The following is a 21,850-nucleotide window of genomic DNA, read 5'->3' on the forward strand; positions in this document are numbered from 1 at the left end:
ACATTCCGTGACCAACAAAAAGATGTCATTGTCCCGACTGTCGAGCTATGTTCCCAAAAACCAAAACATTATTCACTTTGTCGTCATATCTGACTTCTTGACAAGCGTCGCCTCAAACAACAACGCCATAAGGCTGCCAAGAACAAGTGGCCATCTTACTGCGATAATGATGTTGACATTTACCTTTTTGGTAATAACAGAAATCTCGAAAATTGGACTACTGAACAAACTAGATTTCATTTTATGCCATATTTTGCCATAGCCCTTGGTATTTTTAACTCTTGATTTTACCTTTTCAGAATTGTCCAATCCCTGTTTCACTTGCAGAAGCTCTTGTTCGATCCCATTTCTAATCTGAAGGCGTATTGAAATCCCAAATAAGATATACCACAATAAATAATATTGTTTTAAAATTCCAAAAAGAATGAATAAATGTCGAAAACAACGGTACCTATGAAGGAGACCGAGTTTTATTTAAAAGAAATGATCATAAAACACGACAATATTTCAACTTTATAAGACTATAGTATATCACAGTAAATTTTAAAGCATTCACCAAGCATTAAATATTTTTGTGCTTTCTGCTATTAAATACACGGTTACAATCATGTTATCAGTAATTAATAGTTTACAACATTGCATTATTTAGAAAGTATTTAAAGGTTTACCACTCAAAATTGATGTGTTTTGTACACAAGTATGTATTGATTTTGGAGTGTCATTTTTAAGATGTTGTTTTATTATAATATTTGACACATGTTGGAATATATTTAGGTTATTCGCTTATAGACTACTTTAAACATGCAGTTCAATCGTGTTTCAGTGAAACCGTGGTACTCGGACCGTTCCAAGGCAGTCAAAACATCACTCATTGAAACGACTATGTTGATTTGTACCTGGTCTCTTTGTGATGTTTATGTATCACATTCAGTTTAGTTTAGTCCCTTACATTGTTCCTCTAACAATGGCATATATATTTGAGTTGTTTTTAAAAATGGGTCTGTCTCCATTTATTGTGTAAATGTATTTTATGTAATTTTCTTTGTTATCAGCAGGCAACACATTTTCAAACAATGCCAAAATTGTATGGGTATTTCTACACCCGATACATAAAATGAAGTATACACTATCTGAACATATTTATATAACTTAACAAACTATTAATGATCTGTTGTGATCAGTTCAAATGATAGAAGTTACCAATAAAAAGGTACTGTCACTATTTGGAAATGGATCACAATTGTTTTTACCTTTGTACCACTTTTGCCTCAAAGTCATCAGGTCAGATCAATCATGAACTTTATTTTGATGAGATCATGTTTCGCGAATTGTTAGTACAAATGCAAGAGTTTTGCATCCAGTTCTTCAAACAAATGAGCTATATGTGAACAGGTTTCCCGATCACAATCAATTTATTTCTGACTAATTCCACTGCATCATTCGAGTACATTATTGATCTTATCTTTATTTCTAAGGAAACATCGGTTTATTCTAGTAAAGCTACATTCCGTGACCAACAAAAATATGTCATTGTCCCGACTGTCGAGCTATGTTCCCAAAAACCAAAACATTATTCACTTTGTCGTCATATCTGACTTCTTGACAAGTGTCACCTCAAACAACAACGCCATAAGGCTGCCAAGAACAAGTGGGCATCTTACTGCGATAATGATGTTGACATTTACCTTTTTGGTAATAACAGAAACCTCGAAAATTGGAATACTGAACAAACTAGATTTCATTTTATGCCATATTTTGCCATAGCCCTTGGTATTTTTAACTCTTGATTTTACCTTTTCAGAATTGTCCAATCCCTGTTTCACTTGCAGAAGCTCTTGTTCGATCCCCTTTCTAATCTGAAGGCGTATAGAAATCCCAAATAAGATATACCACAATAAATAATATTGTTTTAAAATTCCAAAAAGAATGAATAAATGTCGAAAACAACGGTACCTATGAAGGAGACCGAGTTTTATTTAAAAGAAATGATCATAAAACACGACAATAGTTCAACATTATAAGACTATAGTATATCACAGTAAATTTTAAAGCATTCACCAAGCATTGAATATTTTTGTGCTTTCTGCTATTAAATACACGGTTACAATCATGTTATCAGTAATTAATAGTTTACATCATTGCATTATTTAGAAAGTATTTAAAGGTTTATCACTCAAAATTGATGTGTTTTGTACACAAGTATGTATTGATTTTGGAGTGTCATTTTTAAGATGTTGTTTTATTATAATATTTGACACATGTTGGAATATATTTAGGTTATTCGCTTATAGACTACTTTAAACATGCAGTTCAATCGTGTTTCAGTGAAACCGTGGTACTCGGACCGTTCCAAGGCAATCAAAACATCACTCATTGAAACGACTATGTTGATTTGTACCTGGTCTCTTTGTGATGTTTATGTATCACATTCAGTTTAGTTTAGTCCCTTACATTGTTCCTCTAACAATGTCATATATATTTGAGTTGTTTTTAAAAATGGGTCTGTCTCCATTTATTGTGTAAATGTATTTTATGTAATTTTCTTTGTTATCAGCAGGCAACACATTTTCAAACAATGCCAAAATTGTATGGGTATTTCTACACCCGATACATAAAATGAAGTATGCACTATCTGAACATATTTATATAACTTAACAAACTATTAATGATCTGTTGTGATCAGTTCAAATAGCTGACAGTTTTTTCTTTTATTTTCTTTATTTCAGTGTTTCGTTTTACAAATAACTTGTATACAGGTATTGAACAACATTGTATACCTTACCTTTTCAGATTTATCTATGTCCTGTTTCACTTTCTGTAAATCTTGTTCGAATCGCTCCCTTGTCTGAAAGCAAAGAGGTGAAAGCTTAAGTCAGAACTTGAACAAATGGCAATGCGTAAATTTAAAAGCCATATCAATTGACACAATACTAAATGTTTTCCATTTATAACTGTACTATACAATTCATAAACATGTATGTAAAAGGTGTCACTTCTTCTGAATTATCACGGTTTTGTTTAACTTCTGTCAGCTCAAAACACAGTTCCTGCCTGGTCTGAAAACGTAAAATGATTGGTTATTGTGTTTAATATATTAACTGTAAGATCGTATGAAATACAAACTATACACCAAATGGCCTAACCAAGCTGGGAGAGATCAGACACAATCTGTATACAATGATGTTGCTAGTTTTCCCTGTGTAATTAAACGAGTTAATGAAACTCCTAATGTGATGGAAGTTGCCGCTGAAAAAGGTACTGTAACTAAGTGAAAATGGACCACAATCGTTCTTACATTTGTACCACTTTTGCTTCTATGAAAAACAGGTCAAGACAATCATGATCTGTTTGATGATCAGATTATTATTCGCGTATCGTAAATACAAATACAGTCAGTTCTGTAAAACAATGAGCTATATGTGTGCAGTTTTGCCTGTCACAAATAAATCATATTTCTAATTCCGCTGAACGTCCGAGTCCATTATTGCTCTTACTTTATTTTTTTAAGGAAACATTAATTCATTCTAGTGGCGTTGCAGATCCATTGTGTGACCAAAATGTAAGCTATCATTGTCCCGTCTATGGAGCTATCAGTTTCCTAAAAACAAAACATTACCCATGTTTTCGTCATATCTGCCTTTTTGACAAGGGCGACCTAAAAAAAATATCGCCGTTTGAATGCCAATTATAATTGGAAATCTCTCTGCGATAATGATGTTGAATTAAATCTTCTTGTAATAGCAGATACCTCGAAAAGTTATATACCGAACATACAAGCAACAAGCTGTCCGAAGCCCATATGGAACTTAAAATACTTATTCCAAATGCTGGTGACCCTGTCCTAAGAGCTTTATCAAGTCTACTTCCACTCAAGTGATACCCGCGTTATGATCCGGTAATTATGTCATTGACAATACAAATTCGTTTGTCCTTGTAATAGCATATTCCACATGTATACTAAATATTAGCGTATATTGTTTTTACCACTTTTATCCAACGTCATCCATTCATTTGTCATATTGCGTAGTGATGATCACTAAAAATATGGTACGACGTTTTGATGTTATAGAACTCTATTCATGACAATAGAAAATATTTTAAGGAATGAATTGCGTGATTGATGTCATTGTGAGTGTTTATTAACGCTGTTGAGATGGTTTAAGTGTGTGGTGTCCGAAGACTTTCACGCGTACTTCAACAAGCCCAACTGCGATCATATGCCCGATAATGACATCAATCACGCAATTTATAACTTTTCTTTACACCAATAGTTCCTCACAATACTTTTTACAGAAATGTTTAAAATACTTCATCTTTAAAATCATTCATTTAAAAAACACGTCACGTAAATAGAACTACCCGACAGTAACTGGAAACAGTTTATCATTATACGTCACAATAACACAGAAAACATCACAAAGACTTGTTACCTTTAACAATTCATAAATGAACACTTTTCAGCATGTCGATTAAAGATTTCCTTGGCCTTCTGACAAAAACAATAAACAGATAGAAAATTTTCAATTTATATTAAAACGCTATGTTTAGCGATCTGAACATATCCGATGATGTTGCGTTAATCGGAAAAATATTCGCAAATGGAAAGAATGGAAGTTGAGGTGTAAATAAAGGCGTGTGGTAAAATGCTTCAATCGACCATTCAGCTTATTGATAATCATGCATTAATATCAATGTTATACACCTACCAAAATATCTTTTCACAAGGACTTTTGTTTTCTTTTCTTACTTCTTGCCACTCAGTCTGTTCCAATCTTAAGAGTTCATCAAGTAACACACGAACACACACACACGCATGGCTGTGTGTGTTGTGTTGGTGTGTGTGCGCGTGTGTTTGTGCGTATATGTGTGTGTGTGGGTGTGTGTGTTGTGTGTGTGTGTGTGTTTGTTTGTGTGTGTGTGTGTGTGTATGTGTGTGTGTGCGTGTGCGTGTGCGTGTGTGTGTGTTGTGTGTGTGTGTGTGTGTTTGTGTGTGTGTGTGCACACCCACAACACACACACCCACACAACACCCACACCCACACACCCACACACCCACACACACACACACACACACACACAACACACACACTAATACACATACACACGCAATTGTATTTCTACATCCGATAATAAAATTAAGTATGCACTCCACATTTATATAACTTAATTACTATAATGATAAGTTTAAATTGTTGATAACTGTTCTTCTTTTTTCAAATAACATGTATATTTCTTTTGTACAACATTGTTTGCCTTACCTTTTCAGATTCCTCTATGTCCTGTTTCGCTTTCTTTAAATCTTGTTCGAGTCCCCTCCTTGTCTGGCGGCAACAGGCGAAAGATCAAGTCAGAACTTTAAACCATATCATTATTTCAAATGAACAAATGGTAATGCGTATATTGAACATCCATATTGATTGGCTCAAAGCTATTTTGTCCTATAATTGTGTTGTACAGTAATGGTTATTGCTAGTGTTTTATTTCAAGTGTTATCCATGTATAACGGTACTATAAAATTTAGAAACATGTTTGTAAAAGCTCTCACCTTTTCTAAACTATCACGGACTTGTTTAACCTCTTTCAACTCATCACCCACTTCCTGCCTGGACTGAAATGGTAAAACAGATTTGTTATTTTTCTACATATGTTAACTGTAATATTCTATAAAATTAAAACTCTACACCTAATATCCTAACCAAGCTAAGCAAGATCAGACAAAATCTACATAGAATGACTTCACTAATTCAACTAAATCATCCGAGTACATTATTGCTGTTATTTTTATTTCTAAGGAATCACTTATTCTTTCTGTTGGAATTGCAGATCCATGTCGTGACCTAAATGTGAGGTATCATTCTCCCGTCTTTTGAGCTATCACTTTCACAAACAAAAACATTTCTTATTTGATCGTCATATCTGGCTTTTCGACAAGTGTCACCTCAAACCACATCGCTATATATAATATAAGTAGAATATCTTGTTTATTTTATTATTGTTTAACCAGGCTCAGTTTATAAAACAGATAGTTTCTTGTCTTGTTCGAATCTTATAAATATTTGTGATTTAAAAAAAGTTAGCGCAATAGCCTGAAAAAATTAAAACTAGACTCTTAAGACTCTTAACGTGGCTTGGAGTTAGTTTATTCTACTTGTTCTACTTAAGTACCTTAAGCGTCATAATCAACATTGTGTGTATACCACGTTATAAACTACGTCATGTATGCTACGTCGGATCGCAAAACTTTGCTTGAAATAATGACTTCAATCAAAGAAAACTTTTCTTTTACTACACCACTTTAATAAAAGCAAACAAACGGCAGTTTATGCCGCTTCAAGAGCCCCGCCTTTATTTTAATACTGAAGTTTGTTAAGGTAATTAGTTTCACCAAACACTTCGACAAACCTGTTTTCAAAATAGTGTTTTGACAGTGCTCCGTCGGACGACCGTTTTGTGAAAAAGGTTTGTCGAAGTGTTTTAAGAAACTAAACTCTCAATCAAACTCTGGTCAAAACCGAAGTCGAGTTCTGGAAGCGGCGAAGACTGCGCTATGTTATTCATTTAAAAGTGTGGATAAATAAGGAGGTTATCTTTGTTTAAAGTCTTCATTTAATGCAAAATATTACCTTCCGGCGTAGCATTTATGACGCAATTTATTCCGCCGTTTACACACACTGAACAATGGAAAAAAAACTTGAATATCAAGGAATGAAATTCATAATTATGTGAATTCTGAATGCATCGAAACAAATATTGAATGAATATAATGAACTTTGCAAAGTCATATGTAAATATTGAACCGAAATATTGAATAAGAATGTTGTACCGTGAAAGATTGCACGTTATGTCAGTATTCAGTCGTTGAACTTTTGAAATTAGTTTATCTGTATATAGTTTAGTATCACTTTGATCTTTTTCTGTTTAAAACTGAATACGACGAGACTTAGAATTGTGGTTTCATTGTACTTATTGATACTTGTTGGAATATGTTTGTGTTCTTTCGAATATAAACTAGTTTCAACCCCGAGTACATACGTGTTTAAGAGACCCCGTGTTTCACTGACCGTTTCAAGGCAGTCAAATTAACACTTATTGAAAATTCTATGTTGATGATAAACAAAATCAAAATAACTAGTTGTTTTCTTTCTATAACAGTCTTTACAATCGAAACTAGACTTTCCAAACGGCTTGAATTAAGTTCTACCCGTTCTACTTTAGTATCTTTAGCGTCATAATCAAAGGAAATACCAAACATATTAAGAATTTCACAATTATGTGCATTCTGGGTGCATTGTGACACAATTTTATAGAAGTGTAATGTAAATAGGGCAATCATATGTAAATATTGTACCAGAATAATTTACAGTAAGAATATTGTACCGTGAAAGATTGCATGTGATGTCAATATCGAATCGGTAAGTACTTGAAATTAGTTTATCTGTATATATGTTAGTTTTACTTTATTATTAATTGTTTTCTGGTTGATACTGGCTACGGCGAGGCTTACATTTGTTGTTTGATTGTGCTCATTGTAATTGTTGGGTTATGTGTAGGGTGATTCGCATATAGAGTAGCATCAAACCCCAGTACATACGTGTTTCTTATATCTGATATTTCTTATACTTAAATTTCGTATAATTGACCTTTTCCTGAAGTTTTCATATTGTAAATGTATTTTGGGTCACTTTGTTAGTAATAAGCCCTTTCAAAAGTGTATGGGATCAGAAGGCAGCAAAATGTTATTTTATCGCAAATATTTGAAAAGTATTGATCACATAAAACTATACTATCATGGAAGTCAAATAGACTAATCTTATTTGCATGTAGAATATAAGCTTGTTATTTATACTTAGATATGAAGCTATATCCTGCAATGTTTGTATAAATATTTTGACACCAATACGCAATAATTTTCAACTGTACTATTATTATACATATATTTTATACGTTCTATGTCTATAAATGTTTGTATATACCATGAATATCTCCAGCCATGGGGGAAATAAAGATGTTGAGTTGAGTTGAGTTGAGCACATCCGAACAATAAATAAAGTATGTAATACATGTACATGCTTTCATAAGTTAAGTTACTAGAGATGATCAGTTCAAATGGTTGTCACATTCTTTTTAATTAAAGTTATTCTTTTTTCAAAGTACACTTACACAAGTATTGTACAACATTTTATACCTTACCTTTTCAGACTTCTCTATGTCCTGTTTTTTTTTCTGTAAATCTTGTTCGAATCCTTTCCGTGTCTGAAAGCAAAGAGGCAAAAGATCAAGTCAAAAACTAAAATTTTTATATATTTTTTTAATAAACAAACGGCAAGTGAATCTTGAAAATCCATATTAAGAATGGACTCCATTCTATGTTGCCCTACACATTTGTTGTATAATTATGACTACTGTTAGTGTTTAACTACAAGTGTTATCCATGTAAATCTGTACTATAAAAATCAGAAGCATGTTTGTGAATGGTGTCATCTTGTTTAACTTCTTTCAACTCATCACACAGTCCCTGTCTGGTCTGAAAACGTAAAATGATTGGTTTTGTGTTATATATGTTAATTGTAATATTGTAAAAAATAAAGACTATACACCAAATGGCCTAAACTAGCTGAGTGAGATCGGACCAAACCTGCATACAATGATGTTGCTAGTTTTCCCTGTATAATTAAACGCGTTAATGGTAACCCATATGTGATGGAAGTTACCGATGAAAAACGTACTGTAAGTATGTGAAAATGGATCACAATCGTTCTTACTTTTGTACCACGTTTTTCTCTAAGTCAACAGGTCAATATAAACATGATCGTTTTGTTGATCAGATCATTATTCGCGTATTGTAAACACAAATGCAGATTTTTTTACTTATTTCACTGAATCATCTGAGTCCATTACTGTTCTTATCTGTACTTTTAAGGAAACATTGATTCATTATAGTGGAGTTGCAGATCCACAACGTGACCAAAATGTAAGACATCATTTTCCCGTCTATGGAGCTATCAGTGTCCCAAAACCAAAACATTCCTCTTTATATCGTCATATCTGGATGTCGAAAAGACAGGAGTGACCTCAAACAACATCGCCGTATATAATTTGGACTCTTTCTGTGATAGCAATGTTGAAATTAATCCTCTTGTTATAACAGATTCCCCGAAAAGTTCTATACCGAACGGACAAGTTTTCATTTAAGATTAGGAGATCCCTGGATTGAAAACAACATTCGCTGACGTAAACGAACTTATTGCAAAGCATGAGGATCCAACTCAGAACAACGTAGGTGAAAGTTTAAAACGCTCCGAAAGAAGAAAACTAATCTAATATAATCAGCAAGCTGTCCAAAGCCGATACAAGAACTCAAAATACTTATTCCAAATGCCGGTGGTTCTGTCTTAGGAGTTTTATCAAGTCTACTTCCGCTCAAACGATGCCCCCGTTATGATCCGGCAATTATGTCGAATAGGATACAATATCTAAGCGGATGTTCTGACCATTCGTTTCGAGATCTAACATCAATTGTCGATTCGTTCGTACCCGCTCTGACTAACTCGCAGTCCTCAGTCTCAGGTATCAGTTCCTATGTTATTTCACATTTGAAAGAATCGCCTGTTCTAAAGGGCTTACCAATAGGCAAAGCATATGGTTCGGATGGTATAAATAATAGGAATCCTCGCTAACTCTCACAAAAAAAATATCGAGAAAAACACACCAGCTACATTATCCACCTATCTTTATGCGGGATGAAAAAATTCTACCAGTTGACAGCTATAAACAAAAGATCTTCGGTACGAGGCTCAGATCAATTATATTGAAACAAAATGTTGGAAGGTAATAAATATAATGCGTAAATAAAATTGTTTTCGGATCGAAAATCACTTGAAACTATTTTAATGTCGTTCATACCGCCAATTTCGGAATACGATGACATACGTTTTGATAACTGCACTCAGCAAGAAAACAAGACCCAACAAGAAGCTGAAATAATCAGAACAGGCGCCAGTAAACTTGAATCAATCTTTAAACTAATGAAAAACAATGGAAGGGAAAATCGTAACAAACATTAGTTAATTTAAGTCTTCAAAATGAAGAAAAATCATCTAGCTCAAGAATATCTTTGTGATTTAGTACCACAAACTGTCGGAAACTTGAATACCTACTGGTTATGCAATAATTTTAAAATGATTTTGGTAAATAGCTTATTGAGCGAATCATTTTTGTTATCATTTACCCGACTTTAAATCAAGATTAATCTTTAATATGAATATATATATACTAATACGTATTGACTTTACATTATGAACCCTTAAACCTATGAAATTCGTACATTTGTTTTATTCAAAGGCTTAATGATAGCGTTTCATCCCTGATATGTAAAATAAGATTTATTAACACAATTTTTAAATGTCTCACCTTTTCTGAATGATCAAGTTTCTGTTTCACTTGTTGCAGCTCATCACAGAGTTTCTCCCTTGTCTAAAAAAGTGAACATTATTATGCATAATTATCTGTATGAAAGACGATGACTGACAATTAAAACTAGACAACATAATGTCTGTTCTCATATTTTAAATAAGGCCAGTAGTGTTTGACACAGGTAGCCTCAACAATGTTTATTAAGATTAAGTGCATTCATTATTGACCTTAACCTTACCTTCACATAGTCAAAATGAAGAAATGATTGTTTGTGTTCTTGTAAAGACTAAACTTGAAGGCAACGATGGAGAACAAACTGTTTCAAACATTGAAGATGACAGAAAGGAATTTGGTCTGACATGCAATATTGCGAATATTAACAGAATTTCGAAATATGCACTATGTTGTTTGTTTACTCTGTGTCAGTAAACGGGGTTTATATTTAAAGCTTTTGCTACTGAGTTTGTATCGATAGTTTTTCATATAAATATTGTAAGATTTGTGTAAGGCTGTTTTAAGGGATTAAAACATCCTGTAGAATATGGTGTGTTTTGGTAGTCGTGTTGCTCCGGACATTATTCAATATGCCTCGTGTTGAGCTTTCTCTTGGTCCTTTTGTTATTTGTTTCTAAAGAGGTCGAATGAATGATGCAAGCTATTTACGATCTAGGACGTATTAAATGATCGAATGACGTAGATACGTTGCAGGCATTTGCTTAAACTGATTGGATATGTTCATGCAATGAGCAGGTACTGGATATTGTGAAGTACGCATGTTTGCGGGTTTTGACTCCCGCTATGTAAACAGCATCCACAAAAATAGGCGGATGTGCCTGGTAATTTTAGTGATGTAATGTATTTTTGGTGGGAAGAATATTTTTCTTTGGGATTAGAAGACATCAAAATGAAGCATAATCGCCAATATTTGAAAGGAATGACAATTGTATTTCCACATCCGATACATAAAATGAAGTATGTACTCCTTGTATGTACTCCAAAACTTAAATTACTATAATGATCAGTTTAAATGGTTGACAACGGTTATTCTTTATTTAAGTTTATCTTTGTTAAGAAACATGTTTGTGAAAGGTGTCACCTTTTCTGAAGCATCACGGTCTTCTTTAACTTTTTTCAGCTCATCACCCAGTTCTTGCATGGACTGAAATGGTAAAAGCGTTGGTTATTTTGCTACATATGTTAACTGTAATATTCTATAAAATTAAAACTATACACCAAACCTAACCAATCTGAGCAAGATCAGACAAATTTGGTGGAGTTGCAGATACACATCGTGACCAAAATGTAAGATATCATTCTCCCGTCTATGGAGCTATCATTTTCCAAAACCGAAAACATTCCTCATTTTATCGTTATATCTGCCTTTTCGACAAGTGTCACCTTAAGCAACATCGCTATATGGCAGCCACGTATATAACACGATAATGATGTTGACATTTACTTTTTGGTAATAACAGAAACCTCGAAAAAGTTGTTTACCAAACAGACTAGTTTTCATAGGAGACCATCTTTTGCCATAGTCCGTGGTAATGTTTACTATTGCTTTTACCTTTTCAGTATTGTCCAATCCTTGTTTCACGCGCAGTAACTCTTCCTCGATCCCTTTCTTAATCTGAAGGTGAATAGAAAACAGGTGAAATGTTAAGATATAGTGCAAAGGCAATGACAATTAAGTTCTAATGTATGCTATAAATCAATAAAAACAAAATAGGCGAGGCTTAAAGTTGTTGTTTGATTATGCTTATTGATAATTGTTGGGATATGACTGAGGTAATTCGCATATAGACTAGTCTCAAACCCCAGTACATTCGTGTTTCAGTGAAATCGTTTTTCTTATATCTGATATTTTTTATATTTGAATTTCGTGGAAATGGCCATTTCCTGAAATTTTCATTTTGTAAATGTGTTTTAGGTTAGTAAAAAGCCCTTTCAAAATTGTATGAGATTAGAAGGCAACAAAATGCTATATTATCGCCAATATTTGAAAAGTATGACATATGTATTTGCACATCCGATACATTAAATGAAGTTTGTACTACATGTACATATTGATATAACTTGAATTACTAGAAATGATCAGTTCAATGGTTGACAACTTTTTTCTTACTTAAAGTTATTCTTTTTCAAAGTACACTTACACAGGTACTGTACAACGTTTTATACCTTACCTTTTCAGACTTCTCTATGCCCTGTTTCGCTTTCTGTAAATCTTGTTCGAATCCTTTCCGTGTCTGAAAGCAAAGAGGCAAAAGATCAAGTCAGAATCTAAAAAAAAAATATTATGATTTTAAATAAACAAACGGCAATGTGAATATTGAAAATCTATAAGTATGGAATCAATTTTATGTTGCCCTGTACATTTGTTGTATAATTATGACTATTGTTAGTGTTTTAATACTTAAGTGCTATCCATGTATATCTGTACTATAAATTTTAGAAGCATGTTTGTTAAATGTGTCACCTTGTCTGAATTATCACGGTCTTGTTTTACTTCTTTTAACTCATTACACAGTTTCTGCCTGGTCTGAAAACATAAAATGATTGGTTGTTGTGTTATATATGTTAAGTGTAATATTGTAAAAACTACAAACTATACACCAAATGGCCTAAACAAGCTGAGCGAGATCAAACATAATCTGCATACAATGATGTCGCTAGTTTTAACTGTGTAATTAAACGCGTTAATGGTACCCCTAATGTGATGGAAGTTACCGGTGAAAAACGTACTATAAGTATGTGAAATTGGATCACAGTCGTTCTTACTTTCGTACCACTTATTCAACAAGTCAACCGGTTAAGACAAACATGATCGTTTTGATGATCAGGTCATTATTCGCGTATTGTAAAGACAAATGCAGAATTTTCTACTTATTTCACTGACTCATCTGAGTCCATTATTGCTCTTATCTTTACTTTTAAGGAAACATTGATTCATTCTAGTGGAGTTGCAGATCCACATCGTGACCAAAATGTAAGATATCATTTTCCCGTCTGTGGAGGTTTCAGTGTCCCAAAACCAAAACAGTCCTCATAATAAAGTCATATCTGGCTTTTTGAAAAGGGTGACCTTAAACAACATCGCCGTATGGCTGCCAGTTATGATCGGGACTCTCTCTGCGATAATAATGTTCAAATCAATCTTCTTGTAATAACATATTCCTTGAAAAGTTCAATACCGAACAGACAAGTTCTCATTTGAGGTTAGGATATCTCTGGATTGAAAAGAACATTCGCTGATATATACGAGCTTTTTGCAAAGCACGATGATCCAACTCAGCAGTGGTGAAAATTTAGAACGCTCCGAAAGACGAAAACTAATCTAATATAATTAGCAAAACACAAAAACAAACTGTCCGAAGGCGATACAAGAACTCAAAATACTTATTCCAAATGCCGGTGGCCCTGCTTTAAGAGCTTTATCAAGTCTACTTCTACTCAAGCGATACCTCTGTTATGATCCGGCAATTATGACGAAGACGATACAATATCTAAAGCGGATGTTTCGAGATCAAATATTTATTGTCGATTCGTTCGTACTTGCTCTGACTAACTCGCAGTCCTCTAATTTCTTAGGTATCAGCTCGTTTGTTATTTTACCCTCGAAAGTATCGCCTGTTCTAAAGGGCTTACCAATAGGCAATTAAAATGGTCCGGATGGTATAAACAATAGGATTCTTCGCGAACTCTCGCATGGAATCTCGAGAAAGACAAACCAAGTACAACATCTACATAGCTTTATGCAGGATGAACATATTCCACAAGTTGACAGTCATAAACAAAAGGTCTTTGATACGGTGCTCAGATCAATTATATTGAAACAAAATGTTGGAAGAGAATAAATATAATGCGTAAATGAAAACTCGTTTCGGATCGAAAAGATCCTGAAACAATTTTAATATTAATTATACCGCCACTTTTGATATACGTTGACATACTTTCGATAACTGCACTCAGCAAGAAAACAAGACCCAACAAGAAGCTGAAAGAATCAGAACAGGCGGCAGTAAACTTGTATCAATCTCTAAACTAATGAAAAACGGCAGATGGGACGCATTGAAAACCGTAAAAAACAATAATTAATTTAACTCTTCAAAATGGAAAAAAAAAATATCCAGCTCAAGAATATCTTTGTGATTTAGATCCACAAATTGTCGGAAACTCCAATACCTACCGGTTATGCAATAATTTGAAAATGATTTAGGGAAATAGCTTATTGAGCGAATCTTTTTTGTAATCATATACCCGACTTTAATCAAGATTAATCTTTATCATGAATCTATAGGCTTAATGATAGCGTTTCATAGATATGTAAAGTAAGATTTATTAACACAATTTTTAAATGTCTCACCTTTTCTGAATGATCAAGTTTCTGTTTCACTTGTTGCAGCTCATCACAGAGTTTCTCCCTTGTCTGAAAACGTGAACATTATTATGCATAATTATCTGTATGAAAGACGATGACTGACAATTAAAACTAGACAACAGAATGTTTGTTCTCATTTATTTAAGTAAGGCCAGTAGTGTTTGACACAGGTAGTTCTCAACAATGTTCATTAATATTAAGTGCATTCATTATTGACCTTAACCTTACCTTCACATAGTCAAAATGAGAAAATGTTGTTTTTTGCGTTATTGTAAAGACAATTCTTGAAGACAACGATGGAGAACAAACTGTTTCCATGAGTGCATTCCATGAGGATATTGAAGATGACAAAAAGGAATTTGGTTTGACATGCAATATTCTGAATATTAAAAGAATTTCGAAATATGTATTGTGTTGTTTGTTTATTATGTGTCATTTAACGGGGTTTATGTTAAACCTTTTTGCTCCTGAGTTTTTATTGATAGTTTTTCATATAAATATTGTAAGATTTGTGTAAGGCTGTTGTTAGGGATTAAAACAACTTGTAGAATATGGTGTGGGTTTGTAGTCGTGTTGAATGATGCAGGATATTTACGATCTAGGACGTATTGATCGAATGACGTAAATACGTTGCAGGCATTTGTTTCGACTGATTGGATATGTTCAAGTTTTGACTTTCACTATTTAAACATTATCCACTGAAATAGGCGGATATGCCAGCCTTTTTGTATTTTGCGAGATGTAACGTATTTTTTGGTGGGAAAAATGATACAAACCACCTTTAAGCATATTGGTATTATCTATGTCAAGATTAAGATGCTGATCAGCATATAGGCTCATCGATAATGATATATAAGTTCAAGTCATCTGCAAAATGATGAATGGGTGCTTTGTTAATTATCAGATATAGAACCAGTAAAGACATTGCATTGCTTTCTTTCACTGAAAGTATCAATAAGCCCTGATAATCATAGGGAACCAACAATTTCACTATCCTAAAGCTTTAACATAACAAATTACGGAAACGTGATCAAAGGTTTTTGAGATATCGCAATACTGTTTTAACATTTAAACCTTCATCTAACGGAAGGGAAAACGAAGGTAGTTATATATGAGCTGATTGATAGCGGAGTCCTTGGGTAAACATGCCGATAACGAAAAATAACATTATTTCTATGAATGAAAGTTTACAAACCTGCATACAATTAATTTTTGCCAGGACTGTTGTAAATGTTGTAAAGGTTTCACTTCAAGGGTTTTTAATGTCGATATGAACGATAAGAAATATACGTATGTTTGTATAAGGTCGCAACTTTTGTAGATAAATAAATCCTTGTTGTACTTGTATAAAATTGTCACACGTTAAGCAAAAGAAGTGATCAGTTCGAATGATAATCCTTGCATATAATATATCATTAAAATTGATACAAATGTAACTTTGCATGTGAATTATTTCTTTTTGTCATTCAGTTCTTCTAGCTTCTTAAATATGGAAATAAAAATCAAATCACCTGTTGCTTTTTTAAATTTGATAAACGGATAGGTCCTGTGTATTTTCTCATTCCACACAATAAGATAGCAGAAGATAATTAAATAATAATTAAATCACATCTCCATAATGACAATGTTAAAAGTAACGGTTTAGTGTCTGCTTACACTTTCATTTTCCAATTTCATTTACATTTTTATATTGATTAGTACGCGTATTGATACTAGACACGGTACGGCGCACTTGAATGGTGCCAAAATATCGTGCAGTTCACATATTATGCCTCCTTACGAAGTGTGTACGCAGTGGCCTTACTATAGATGAATCTTAGTGTTTTTCTTTCTTATTTTTTTAACTTATAATATTTATCCACACTAATATGAAAATAAGTAAGAAAAAACTTCCAAGTACTAACAACATAGGTAACCAGGTGGGTGTTATTAATTTATGTCATATCATATGTATATAAAGAAATGATTTTTACAAGTTTTCTTAAATGAAATGAATTATGTATTTTTTAACAATTCTTGAATGCAGTACTGAACTTTTGGTGCTAATATAAATAATGACTTTATGTTCTGTTTCGTATTCTTTAACTATTGTTCAAGCCCTTTCAGTGTCTGAAAGCACACATGCGAAGGATAAAGCTCGCAGTTGCAAAAATATCATCATAACACATATAAAATGCCACGATCAAATGCCATTGTATATATCGCAAAGTCAATTAATTTATAATGTTCCCTTGCGCATTTCATTTATAGTAAGATATACTGTAAGTGTTTTACTTACTTTTTCTAAGTCCCGTTTCGCTTGCAATAACTGTTCTTTGAACTCATTTCTTGCCTGAAAAAGAAGAGGAATTATTTGAAGTTTGAAAACAAACGTCAATGGCAAAGACGCTTTAATAACAATATTGCAAATGGAAATATTGAAACCAATGTTTATACACCTACATACGTTTGGGTTGTACTATGAATTTATCATAGATATACACATATGTAAAGAGTCTCACCTCAACTAGGTCTTGTTTAATTTGTTTCGTCAAAAACGTGAAAAAAATATATAATAATCATGATTAATTGGGTACCAGTCAAAAATCGGCCTTTGTCATCAGTTCAAAACGTCATTCCATACACAGTGGACGCACTTTTAACTGTTAAAAAACTAACCATGATAGAACTGTTTCATAACTTGATTATATTAAAATATTATCCAATGTCGATTAACCCTTTTAACGGGCGCAAAACATAAAATGTGTACAACATTAAGTTTTCGATTATGCGATTAATATTTATTGTTTAGTATGTTTATGAAGGAAGTGTCTACATTTTGGTATGTGCAAGAAGGTAAATGTATTGTTTATTCTCAATGATCGAACTAGATTTAACAATTTAGTAATAACAGGCGTGCAATTAAAGTAAGGCCTTAGTATGCTATTATTTACAAACTAATATGATTACCGTTTCTGCTTTATCTTTGTCCAGTTTCACTTGAATAAAGTCTTCAATAAGCTCCATACGCGTCTGGAAATAAATCATTTTGTGATAACAAATGCAAAAGTTCCAATAGTACTGAAAAGCATTAACATGCAATCTGGTCCTTATTTCTGGCCAGTAGTTTGTCCTCTTTTTGGATACACTTTTTGATTTGATAGGAGCCTATTGTTTTATAGAAGGTATTGCTTGTGTTAATCAAGACTATGTGTCTTTGTTTTGTGGTGTGACAATGATATTTCGCTTCAAAATTTCCTTTGAAACACAACAAGTATAACAAAATCCAGGGCATCTTATCCTATGAAATCAGACACTAACATATATTTGTTTTGGCCTAAAGAAACAATTGCCGAAAGGCCGTCAACTCCATCATTCAAGGAGTCGTACCAGATGACCTTAAGTCTGCACGTGTTGTTCCTTTGTTTAAGAAAAACGACAAAACTGAAGTTGGAAATTATCGTCCAGTCTCCATTTTAAACATCATATCTAAGGTCTTAGAAAAGGTTATCTATGACCAAGTTGAGGAATATTTGACAAACAATGAACTTCTGTATAGTTTACAGTCCGGTTTTAGACGCAAGTATTCTACTGAGACATGCCTCATTCATTTGATCGATTACCTACGTTTTAATATGGATAAAGGAAATCTTGTTGGCATGGTGCTCATAGACTTACAGAAAGCGTTTGATACGGTCAACCATGATATTCTTCTAATGAAACTTAAAGCCATTGGTCTGAACGAGTCAACAACACGATGGTTTTCCTCATACCTGTCCGACCGTCACCAACTTGTTTCAGTCTCTGGTACTTTATCCTCTCAATCAAAGGTCACATGTGGTGTCCCACAAGGATCAATATTAGGTCCACTTTTATTTTTAATTTACGTGAATGATATGCCAGCTGTTGTCAGAAATAAGCTGCTCCTATACGCCGATGATTCCGCAATTTTAGTGTCAGGCAAAAGTACAGAATATTTAGAGTCTAGCCTTTCTGAAGAATTAGAACTTGTTAGTGAGTGGCTTATCTGTAATAAGCTATCTCTGCATTTGGGTAAAACAGAAACTATTTTATTCGGGTCAAAACAGAGGCTTAAATCTAAAGGCAATCTAAACGTGACTTGCAAAGGTTTGCCAATTGAATGTAAAACTTCAGTAAAATATTTAGGCGCAACCATTGATAATTGCTTGTCTTTTGAGGACATGGCTAGGTCGGTCATGAAAAAGGCAAATACAAGGTTAAAATTCTTATTTAGGAAGCGTGAGTACCTTACCCAGCACACAAAAAGGTTACTGGTCATGTCCCTTATTCAGTGCCATCTAGACTTTGCCTCTACCATCTGGTTTTATTCTGTTAACCAAGACTTGCGTAACAAGCTTCAGGTCACACAAAACAAACTAATGAGATTTGTTTTAAATTTAGAATCTAGGTCCCACATTGGAAAATCTCAGTTTAATTGTCTTAACTGGTTACCTGTGGACAAAAGGGTTGATTTTATAACTCTTTGTCATGTTTTTAAGATTCATTCCAAATTGGCCCCTTCATATCTAAGTGAACATTTTAACCCCGTTAGTGTGGCACACAATTATAAAACTAGATTCAGAATGTCCGCAACATCTCAGGGCACTGATTTTATGGATAGTAGGCGTTTTTCATATCCAAAGGTCAATAGTTTTGGTAAGAAATCCTTTGCTTACCGAGGATGCTCACTATGGAATGATCTCCCTAAGGAAATAAGGTTCAGCAAGTCTTTGAAGTCTTTTAAATCTTCCCTTAAAACATATTTGTTGGACTAGGGCTGTTCATATATCATGTATTTTATTTTATATTGTAATAGATAGGTTCATGTCCAAGGTAATCTTGCATTTTTAATTTAGCATACCTATTATTCATGGATATTTATGTCTTGTTTTATTGTCCATTGTTGAATACATTCTGTTAATCTAGTATTTGAACAGCACTTCAATTGTGATACACTGTGATATTTCTTATTTTACCTAACATATTATTATTTATATTTAAATATGCAATACAATTAATACATAATCAGTCTTCTACTGTGATATTTTTTTTTTTTTTTTTTTTTTTTTTTTTTAATTATAATTTCTTAATAGCATGTCTTCCTATGTCAACTAGTTTGTTATATAAGGACCACAATGGAAATAAGGGATTATCAATCCCTTTTTTGTGTTATCCTTAGATATATAATGTAGTTAACATGGATATATTTTATTCCTGATATTATTTATCATGTGTTTAATTCCATGCTATGTACATTTTATGCTGAAATAAATCTATCTATCTATCTAACTCTATTTGAAGCGGCATGTCTTGCACACGTTAGCCCATTAACGTAGGTATCCTTTGCTCATTGATGTGATTTCGTTATGCCTCCTACCCCCATAGAATTTAGGTATCCTTTGAAAATGTCAGAAAAAATAGAAAAATTTCGAAGCAAAATATTAGAAACATACTTCTGTGGGCTTAACATATTGCAAAATAAGCCAGCAAACGTTCAGTTTTTATTGGGATAAATAAAATTTGTATAAACTTTAGCTTTTATGTTTTCCGTTGTTTTTTCTGCACTTTTTAACCTTTTATCGATACAGAAATTGTATTTGGTAAAACAAACACATACACAAAATAGAAATGGCGGCATGAAATAACACGCTTAATTTTTCATCGGACACCTGAATTTGATTCTAACAAGTAAAAGTCTAGTTTTCAAATAAATCTTTATACGAGTACATTTAATCGAGTAAATAGTACATGTACATTTCTTAGCCATGTTGTGAGCTATATTTGTGTGTTTATTCCATTCAAAATAAAGCTATGTAAACTGTGATAGACAGTGCGCAACGGATGACTGGTTGTGAATGTAAGAGGATATCTGTAATTGACCTTTAGCACATTTACTAACCATTTATTTCATAGAGTATCTCTTATACGGTTATAACCTTTATTATTTTATTGAAACACTTCTAAAGTAATTCTACTCTATATTATTGAGAACGGACAAGTAGAATTATGCGTTTGCTTGTTGGCATTCAATGTTAAGCCTAATACATATCATCATAGTCGGATGCATTGGGTTAACGTAAAACAGATAAAAACACATAAAAACATACTTTTTCATTTTCGACAGTCGAATTCCCGATTGAGAAGGTGGTTCCATCGTCACTTCCATCAACTTCCTCAGGAAGTTCGCAAACATGATTCAAGTCTTCAATCAAACACTTTAAGGCAGCCGTATTCTCTTTTAAATAAACACTTTTAAAGGTATTATTATGTTCAGCTTCTTTTATCTGCCTTTTGGCCTTCGAAATTCCCTTTTCAAAATTCCGATTCATAAGGTAAAGGCGACCTGTAAACGAGTTGTTCACAAAGTCATTGAGTTTACTTTCCTCGCTGATAGCCCAAGACACTTTCTCTTCACAAACGGAAGAAATGCATGAAAGGGCTTTTTTGTTTTCCTCGTTTAATTTACACGCTTCCTGTTTGACACTATTGATCGCATCTTCAACTTTCCGTTTCAGTTTTATTCCCAAATGCTCCAATTCTGTATTGCATTTAGCCGCATGCGTATCACTTCTTTCATTTTGCTTTTCAACCTCTTCTTTCATGCGCTTACTTTCATCCTTTATCTCATTTAAAGCTGCGTTCATAGCATTGGTTTGTTCGTAATGAAACTGCCTTAATTCTTGACACAAATCAACAACCTCATTACCACATGAAAGATGATCAGAATGAAGACATCGACCACAGATCATAGAATCATCCTTTTTGCAAAACAATAACGCTCTTTCAGTCGGATGGTGTATACACATCTCTTCTGTGATATCATACATAATACACTTTGGATCGTATCCATCCTTTCCATACATCTTTAGAATGTGAGTTTGGAATCTCTTTCCTCTCTTGTGAATTCCTAAACACGATTCACCAATGTTCCCACACGTATTGCAGCATCCAACTGCCTGTTCCATACAGCACATTTCACATTCTGGTAGCTTTGATGCCATGTTAATTGTTGATATGATATTAATTATTTACATTTCAAAACTTGAAATATTAGAA

The 21,850-nt window shown here is 33.3% G+C and overlaps 1 protein-coding gene across 4 annotated transcripts in view; it reads right to left on the bottom strand.

Moving 5' to 3' along the window:
* Positions 1-21,843, bottom strand: part of LOC128241717 (reticulocyte-binding protein homolog 2a-like) — a 33,991-nt gene extending 12,148 nt beyond the window's left edge. Inside the window, exons 1-16 of one of the 4 annotated variants that reach the window (XM_052958762.1) lie at positions 20,902-21,843; positions 17,744-17,806; positions 17,073-17,126; positions 14,780-14,842; positions 12,893-12,955; positions 12,600-12,662; positions 11,981-12,043; positions 11,510-11,572; positions 10,411-10,473; positions 8,191-8,253; positions 5,546-5,608; positions 5,259-5,321; positions 2,994-3,056; positions 2,783-2,845; positions 1,794-1,856; positions 292-354 (exon numbers count right to left, since the gene is read on the bottom strand). In XM_052958762.1, coding sequence (XP_052814722.1) covers positions 292-354; positions 1,794-1,856; positions 2,783-2,845; positions 2,994-3,056; positions 5,259-5,321; positions 5,546-5,608; positions 8,191-8,253; positions 10,411-10,473; positions 11,510-11,572; positions 11,981-12,043; positions 12,600-12,662; positions 12,893-12,955; positions 14,780-14,842; positions 17,073-17,126; positions 17,744-17,806; positions 20,902-21,795 — 1,830 coding nt within the window. In that variant the 5' untranslated portion in view covers positions 21,796-21,843. The remainder of the gene's footprint in view (positions 1-291; positions 355-1,793; positions 1,857-2,782; positions 2,846-2,993; positions 3,057-5,258; positions 5,322-5,545; positions 5,609-8,190; positions 8,254-10,410; positions 10,474-11,509; positions 11,573-11,980; positions 12,044-12,599; positions 12,663-12,892; positions 12,956-14,779; positions 14,843-17,072; positions 17,127-17,743; positions 17,807-20,901) is intronic. The other 3 variants (XM_052958763.1, XM_052958764.1, XM_052958765.1) reach the window with 3 other exon arrangements.
* Positions 21,844-21,850: the final 7 nt, after the last annotated feature.

Source organism: Mya arenaria, chromosome 7 (genome assembly GCF_026914265.1).
Source record: "Mya arenaria isolate MELC-2E11 chromosome 7, ASM2691426v1".
In the NCBI taxonomy this organism is placed as follows: domain Eukaryota; kingdom Metazoa; phylum Mollusca; class Bivalvia; order Myida; family Myidae; genus Mya; species Mya arenaria.